This window comes from Brassica napus, chromosome C4 (assembly GCF_020379485.1).
Source record: "Brassica napus cultivar Da-Ae chromosome C4, Da-Ae, whole genome shotgun sequence".
In the NCBI taxonomy this organism is placed as follows: domain Eukaryota; kingdom Viridiplantae; phylum Streptophyta; class Magnoliopsida; order Brassicales; family Brassicaceae; genus Brassica; species Brassica napus.
In genome coordinates, this window is record NC_063447.1 from 24,632,947 (window position 1) to 24,641,442 (window position 8,496).

The following is an 8,496-nucleotide window of genomic DNA, read 5'->3' on the forward strand; positions in this document are numbered from 1 at the left end:
AACTAATAGACTTAAGTAAATAGAAAATAGAACTTATCTTGGTATATAATTTGAGATGGTCTCGTAAAACAGAAATGGTGTACGAGACATAGATGGTGTACGAGACGGCTTGATTAGGGTTTCTTATAAAATCTGTTTGTTTACACGGCTAGAGTTTTTGCTCGGATGATTAGAATTTCGTGCTGATAACGTGTTGTAAATAAAGAGAGAAAGAGAGAATTAGTTGTTCTTATTCGTAACATAATGTGCCATTTATATATAGGGAATTACAAGAGTTATACACCGTCATAGATAAATGAAAAAATTACAAATCGTAAACCAATAAGGAAAATGAAATCCTAATCACACAAAGAAAAGAAAAACCAGGAGAAAATGAAAAGTCTAAACCACTTTTGGTTATGGCATTCACTTGAATGGTTCATAACAACATGATAGAAAACTCTGTTTAATAAATTACTTTATTTAGGAAAAACAAAAAACAATGTTGACAAAAAAAAAAGAAAAAGAAAACAATAAAAACAAGGCACACAAATCTAGTCCGTCTACGTTCAAAAACAAAACCATCCTTCCTGTCTCTTTAGAAAAAAGAAAACAGAACCAACAATTTCCATTTTTACAAGCGTCGAGCAGAGAGAAACATACCCTTCGTCAAACCTTTCTGTCCTGCCTCAGAGTTTTTTTTTCTTTTTTCTTTTTTAATTTAAATTTCTGTTTTTCCCAATTTCTTGTCGGGAAATCGTTTTCGTGTAATATAATCCGCACAAACCCAATCGAGACCGTTTCCTTTTTTTTGTTTATTTTGCTTGCGCTGTCTCCGTCTCTGTTCTCATTTTTATTTTTCTGAGAAATTACGTGGTCGGAGGATAAAAAGGAAAGATTAGGTGTTGTTAAACGCGCTAACGTGCGCGGTGGGTGCGTAGTTTAATTTGGTTTTTAGATTTGTTTTTTCAAAATCGAGGACGAGCGTGTAACGCACACGCGGCTTTTGATTTTGACCTTGATGGTTATGATGACGACAAAGATGGCGAGTGATTGGGGAACATGGGAAGAGCTTCTACTCGGCGGTGCCGTTCTACGTCACGGAACCGGCGACTGGACCGTCGTCTCCGAAGAACTCCGTTCTCATTCTCTCTCCGATATTTTTACACCTGAGGTTTGTTCTCTATTTAATCTCCTCGCTCCCTTCAGGATAAGATAATAATGAAAACTCTGCAAACTGTTAACTGAAGGGAAGAAACCGTGTGTTGTTGTCGGTTGATTTAGAAGCATAGATTCATAACTTGTATCTCAAGAAAGGTCAAGTCTAAGTTAAAAAAGAAAGATTTATTTATCTGGTTAGACAAGTGTAGATACTCACCTCTACTTCTCAGTCTCGAATTGTGATTATCTTGGAACTTAAAACCAAATGGTGATAAGTAGATTAACCATAATCCTTTATATATTGCTTATGTCTCAATGAAACTCCAGATACATGAGTTTTATATTTTTCAAATTGGAACATAACCACAATGATATGTCCAAGTTTGCTTAATAGTGTTTTTTTTTTCAGTTATGTAAGACCAAAATATTAGAAAATGTCTTGTGGTGGTTGTGATATTGAAGAATGAGTTGGCTCATTTCACATGTTGTCACTCTTCTTATCTTTGCTAAATCCTAATCTTGTTGCAGATATGTAAAGCCAAGTACAAGAACTTGCGAGAACGTTATTTGGGATGCAAGTAAGTATTTGTTTTTTTTCTCTTTCTTGTCCTGTTCTGATACCAAGCAATCTACACTCTCTTTTAAATCATATGTTTGTGTTTCTTGTAGAGCTTGGTTTGAAGAGCTTAAAAAGAAACGAGTAGCTGAGCTTAAGGCTGCTTTACTTAGATCCGAAGACTCCATTGGGTTAGCACTTGCTTCCAATATATCACCAAGTTCTTGCTAATGTCTTGGAAGTTTTCTTGATGTTCAATCTTTTGTGATATAATATTCTGCTTTCAGGTCGTTGGAATCAAAGCTTCAAAGTCTGAAATCAGAAAGCAATGAAGAATGTCATCAAAACAATTATTATGATTCAAGCCGAACGTTATCACTCGAACCACCCTCTCCAAAATCCGAAGGCGGAGGAGAATGCACAAGCAAAGATACATCCAAAGACATGTCATCAGTTGGTAGTTTCACACAGCAAGAGCTCACTACAACAAACTGGTCACCACAAGCCAAGTCAGAAGCAGCAAAAGAGCAAGATAAGAAGATGAATCTGTTACACCGAGACATTTTTGAGTCCATGTATGGTATAGGAGTAAGAGGACAAGTGCTTCCGAGTATGAGGAAGAAACGAGGCAAGCGAAAACGAAAAGATTGCAGCGCCGGTAAAGATGTTACGGAAGAAAGCGATATGTTGGATTCTTCTACCGTTGATATTGCTAAGGAAGCTGCTTCTACTGGCAGCACCAGCATTCAAAGCCGAGGCCATGGTTTGGCTTTACCTGAAGAGCTTATGAAGATATACAACACTATCATACATAACGAATGTGCTCTTGTCTTCCGGAGACGGCTTGATAGTCAGGTTGATAAAATCATATAATGACAGTCTTGTGTTTGATTTTATTGTATCTGCTTGACGTCATGTGTTTGATTGTAATAAACAGAAAAGGGCAAGATATAAGAAACTGGTACGGAGGCATATGGATTTAGACACTATAAAGTCAAGAATCAACGGTCGTTTGATATCTTCAGCTAAAGAGCTGTTTATGGACATTCTTTTGGTGGCGAACAATGCAGCCATTTTTTACTCTAAGAACACTCGTGAGCACAAATCTGCAGTATGTCTTAGAGACATTGTCACAAAGTCTCTCAGACACTATTTGACCGAAGACCATCATCCTCCCCCTCCTCATCGCAGCAGCAGCATTACTACAAGCACAAAGGTTCCAGTTCCCCCTTCGACATCTAAATCTCCTGCTGTCCGAACGAGCGTGGGAGTTAAAAAACCAAGAACAGGGGCGCACCCTCTTAAAAAGGCTGAGCAGGATATAGTGAAGACGGCTTCAAGCAGTGGTAAAAAAATGATTGTACCGGTGGCTGGTAAGAAAGTTACAGCGGTAGAGAGAAGAAGAGGAAGAGATGGTAATAAACAAGTGGATCGTGGACTCGATTCTCCTGCATTGACGGGGAGAAAGCGGACTAGGGTGAGATGAGTTTGTTCATCGTGGCGTATTTGTTTCTTCATGTGTTGTTGATAGTTAGGCAGAGAAAGCCTTTATTTTATCTTTGTAGTTTTATATGTGGTGGGTCAATTTGATCTGCAGGCATAGATACTCTCTGATCACTGGTGAAACTAACTGTTTATATAAAATCCCAATAATCTTCTCGTTAGCTTTTTAGAAAAAAGTATATGAACATTGTTATTTTAGTAATCTCAGATTTTTCTTTGAATTACCGATTTTTTTTTTTTACCAACTGGTCTTGGAAAAGATAGTTAAATACAAGTTCAATTAGGTTTCCATTTGAAATACATTGTGACAAAAAAAGAAAGGCAAAGAAAGCAGAATAGGGTGAGATGATTTTGCTCATTTTGAAGTTTTTGTTTCTTCATATGTTGTTGGTAGTTAGGCAGAAAAAAGCCTTTTACTTGGTCAATTTAGTTTTATATTTGGGTCTATTCTATCTGCAGGTATGGAACAGTGGGGAAACAGTTTTATAACTGTTTAGAAAAAATGCACATCCCATAATCTCATGGTTAAATTGTTAGAAAAACACATGAACTTGTTATTGTAGTAGTCTCAAATTTTTCTTTGATTTACGAACATTTTTCTAACTTATCTTTATAAAATTTAGGTTATGTTAGTTTTTGTATCGGCACACTACATCTAGATGCAGATATTCAGATGTTGTGTGCCGATATCAATATCTAGATGTTGCATCTGGATGCATAATATATATAATATTTATATATTTGAGATGTAAAAAATGTAGGATGCAATATTTGTATCTCAAAATCCAAAAGACATAAATACCGTCAATACAAATATAAAATTAATTAGATTAATTACTATAATTGTTATATAATATTTTTGGAATAGTCCTTATTTGGACATAAATTTTTTATTTCTTGTCTGGAAAGAAACATGGGGAGTTTGTTCTATGTATCTTTTCTCAAGTTGGCACGGCGTATGTGAAATTGTCATCTCAACATTCTCTGCTTATTCTCGTACACAATACGTTTTTGGGTGATTTTAGCCTTTCCGGTCCTGAGCGTTTAAAGTGGGATTAATGGCTAATTGTCGCCTTTCCGATCCTGAGCTTTTTGGAGGCTGAAACGTATGTCGAGTGAACATACCTTTCACCTCATTATAAGAAGTAGATGTTCCCTTTATTCTCATTTGCTTGCTCATTTCTCAAGAGTTCTCTTAAATAAAAAAATCCATTGTTTTCTCTCTCTCTACTTTGAAAGAATTGTTGTGGCGTTCTCAATTGATTTATACGCTCTCTTTCATCTGCGAGCACCAAGGATGTGTTCCTTAATTCCTGAGGGTTCCGTCTAGGACTGCCGAGAACAAGTTGCTGGCACTCATACTTTTGATGTTTCTGACTAGGTCTCTTCCGGGGTTATGTGGATCCATGATCGCGCCGTTAACCCTCCTCCCGGTCACTTTACGTTTTTGAGGCTTACCTCTCGTCTAGATTTGCGTGGTTCCTGATACCGTCATTAATTATCCGCTACCTCCATGAACATGGGTTGGCATTCAGCCAATTAAATCCTCGTGGATTGTGACACTTGGTTTGGATCATGCTTCATTGTTATAAGTACAACGTCGATCTGGACGTGCATCATTTAAAGAATCTCTTGAATGTGCACAGCAGGTCAAACTCCTTAATGTGCTACGTCAATCCGAGACCGTTTATGGGACCGGATCATGGTCCCGTTACTTTTTCTACCTTCGTGCAGATAATGCATCTGTTGAAGAAGGCAGACTCATGTTTCTCAGAGCGAATTTGGGAAGGCTTGGTGATATGCTCAAATTATCCTAGAGCAACTCTCTCAAATAAGAAATCGACTTCAATCGAATCCACAGAGACTCGGTGTTTCACACAATAGACTTTTATTTCAGATTTAGCTAGGTCAAAATATATAAAGCAATAAATAACAAAGCAATGAATAAAAGAGTTGTAAATTGATGGGATAAGAGCTAGATCTAGGGGTATCAAATAGGTAATCAAAACTCAGATAAATAGCAGCTAAGGGTTTTAGGCTTAGTCATAGAACTCAAATTCAACAAGCAAGTAATCTAGCTCTCGCATGCAGTTACTAATAAGATGTCTAAATTCTGCCAACTCTCGTATGCGAATTAAGAAAGAGTCTCGATCGATACTAAAGAGTGTCGATCAATAAATCTTTCTGACAAGCTTTAAGATCCAATTCAATTTGTTCACTATGTTATCTAAACTAACTCTCGTATGTGCCTAACAACTTAGCTTAACATGATTCGTTTCAGGTATCGATCACATGCTCGCGCTATTCCAATTATCCTGTAGGTTTCTAGATGATAAGTCAGGCTCTCACGGTATTCCAATCATTATAGAAACAAGCAATACATTTAATCCTGGTGAAGGAAACATTATATTTACCCTTGCAGTTCTATCAATCACAAGTTCATCAAAACCCTAGATAATCCCTAATCTAACAGGGGATCTACTCAGACATGATAGATGAAACAAAAAACATAGGACAAATAGATGTCATATAAATCAATAGAAAAATCAAAGGAGTTCCAAGAGAACTCTGAAGGAGTTCTTCTATTTTTTCCTAACCTAAAAGAAAGTCTAAAATAAAAGCATAGCTTCCACAATGGCTTAGAAAACATATACATATAGGGTTTAGACACGTCCTAGGGTCTTTTGTAAATATGGAAAACTTGGGAAAAAGTTTCAATTCTTGAAACTTCATTAAAATACGTCGGTTTGTTGATTTGGAGGAGTGTCGATCCCCAGCAAGGTGGTGTCGGTCGACACTAATTGATTTTCTCAACAACTTCCTCTCGCGAGCCAGACAAATCATTCTTCAGTAAAACGATCATAACATTTGCTCTCGATTGATCTCAAACCGGTGGCATTGTAAAGCTAACTCAAAGCTCTATCTTTTTTCAGAATATGAAATCAATCTCACCGTGGGAAAGCCTCTATCCTTAGCCAAAATTCTGACGCGTTCTGCACCTTAAATTGCACAAGAATCTCCAAAGTATCCCAAAACGTACCTAGACCTGAAAATATTTTAAAACAGACTCAAAACACATATAATAAACTCTAAAAAAAACTTACACCATGGTCAAAAGTGGTTAAAAACTATGGTATATAAAATCCCCAAACTTATCCTTTCCTTGCCCTCAAGGAAAACATAGAATTAACATGTTGAAGACGTGTGAAAACGAAGGGACTCACCAGCTCTTTAGAACACCACCATGACCTCTGAAATGTTGCAAGACCACACCATATCAGTGCCAACTTTAGAGGCACTTCCATGTATTTAGCCTTAGCTTAGAAAATTGACCATCCATCCCACAGCTTACTAGATACCGACTGGCATACCCCTATACCGACCTCATTTTTGCAACATATGTGTAGGTTTTATCTTGGGAGTATCGATCATTGAACACATGGACTCTTATCCCAACAGGTTTCTGAGTACACATGCAGTCTTAGTCTGGTTACTTTTCTCCATATTTCTCCCTTCTCTGAATTACTGTTTTTCTTTTAAATTCTGCAAAGTGTAGGCGGATAATTGGGTCATAGGAAATGTTCTTACCCCTCGCTTCCAGCTTTGTGTGATCAATCCTTTGAATTAGAATAGTGGGGTCATAGGAAATTTTCCTACCCCTTTGCATCTCAGGAAATCATCTCAATCTTTTCGTTTTCTTTTTCTTTCTTTTTTTAGATGGTGATAATAAAACTAAAACCACATAGACTTTTACTTTTCAGACCTGAAATAGGAATCCGATCCAGTGTATACCAAGCCCAAAATGCGCAGCAAGCCAAAGAGTGCGATTCTGGAAAACGCTCTTGGCTAATCAACTCCAAATTAGATTCCACAAATGGAAATAGTATCCAAAGATGTACTTGACTGAAAAAATATTAATGTTATAATTGAACAACTGGGATGCTTTGTGGAGAAGCTCTAAAGTAGACATAGCTTTCCTTTTTCCTCTCTCTGTCACATTCTTCGATGGATCCATCAATGTCACAACTGCACCGTGTGTACCACTAAGACAAGTGTCTCACTGTCTCTCTTACATATTGTAAATGCTACCTTCTCTCAGTTTCTAGCTTGATCCGTCACGAAAATACCTATCAATGCCGGTAAAATATTTGCTTTGCCTATCTTGGCTTTAGTGTCTAGGTTACTTGTACGGTTTGAGAGTATTGTCAAAGCTTGATCAACGCTAAAACATCTTAACCAATGCAGCAGTTATATTAGCTGTAATCGCTCTGCCTATGTTTCCATGATCAATAGATCGAACAATTCTGTCACTGCATCTTTCTTCCCTTTTGGGGACCCATTCTCGAGAAGGTCTAGTTTGGCAAGTAACACACCACCTATGATGATCTTGTTCTCATTGGCTAACAGAGAGTCTCACTGCTGTGTTTTCTCTTGATTACATATTCCAGCTCTAAGGACTTGAGTTATGACTCTTGGTCATTACTTTTTATTTCCAACTACACATAGGAATTGTTTAAGAAAAGGAAATTGGCTTTACACTTTTTAACATATCTAGGAATCCATATATTTAGTTAACTTCACCAATGAAGGCTTTAAAAGAACAATAATAAAATATGTTTAGCATTGTAGTAGGATTTTCAGCCGAACTTTTTGAAACTTATTCAGCCACGGACAATTCAGCCACATTAGAAAGAATATTTTGATGAAGATATATGAACCAAGTGTCGATTGCCTGTGATTGTTGGTCTTATGATCTTTTATATTTTTAAATCCTAACTGTTTATGAAATTTCTCATGCGAAAGAGTTGTAGTTCTGTTTTAGGCATTTGACTGTACTTATGAATTAGATAATATACTAAAACATTTAGAAGTGATAACCTTGAGTTATATATAATTCATCACCGAGATTCACTACATGTCTCTGGATGAACAGACAAACCTGAGCCATTTGACTTCCTTGTCGACGTGGAGCTTATTCAGATGTTACTTCAACAGTTTCTTCTCGCAAAGGGGAATATCAGTGGCAATGTTTTTTTTATTCATAGCCAGCTAATTAAGATAGAAACTTTTCATTTCATGAGGCACATCAAATTCGTGTTCATAATTTTTATCTCGGAAACACATACTTAATTCAACTACAAAACCTTTTTTTTTGTTTGTGTACCAATGGTTGGTTGATCCTGTATAGAAAATCATCGAACTTTGTAAAGGGTTACTGAAATCAACAGTAATATCATTGTTGTTGCGAGCATGTCCCTTATGTCGATTTTGCTTAAAATCAAAAAAATAAATTGGGG

General features: G+C 36.7%; 1 protein-coding gene across 1 annotated transcript; it reads left to right on the plus strand.

The window, feature by feature from the left end:
- The first annotated feature begins 217 nt into the window (after positions 1 to 217).
- On the plus strand, positions 218 to 3,423 carry LOC106391937. Its single transcript, XM_013832683.3, has 5 exons — positions 218 to 1,153; positions 1,669 to 1,718; positions 1,810 to 1,887; positions 1,984 to 2,551; positions 2,634 to 3,423. Exons 1-5 carry the CDS (start codon positions 1,001 to 1,003, stop codon positions 3,180 to 3,182), a joined length of 1,398 nt encoding a protein of 465 aa, XP_013688137.2. The 5' UTR covers positions 218 to 1,000; the 3' UTR covers positions 3,183 to 3,423.
- Positions 3,424 to 8,496: the final 5,073 nt, after the last annotated feature.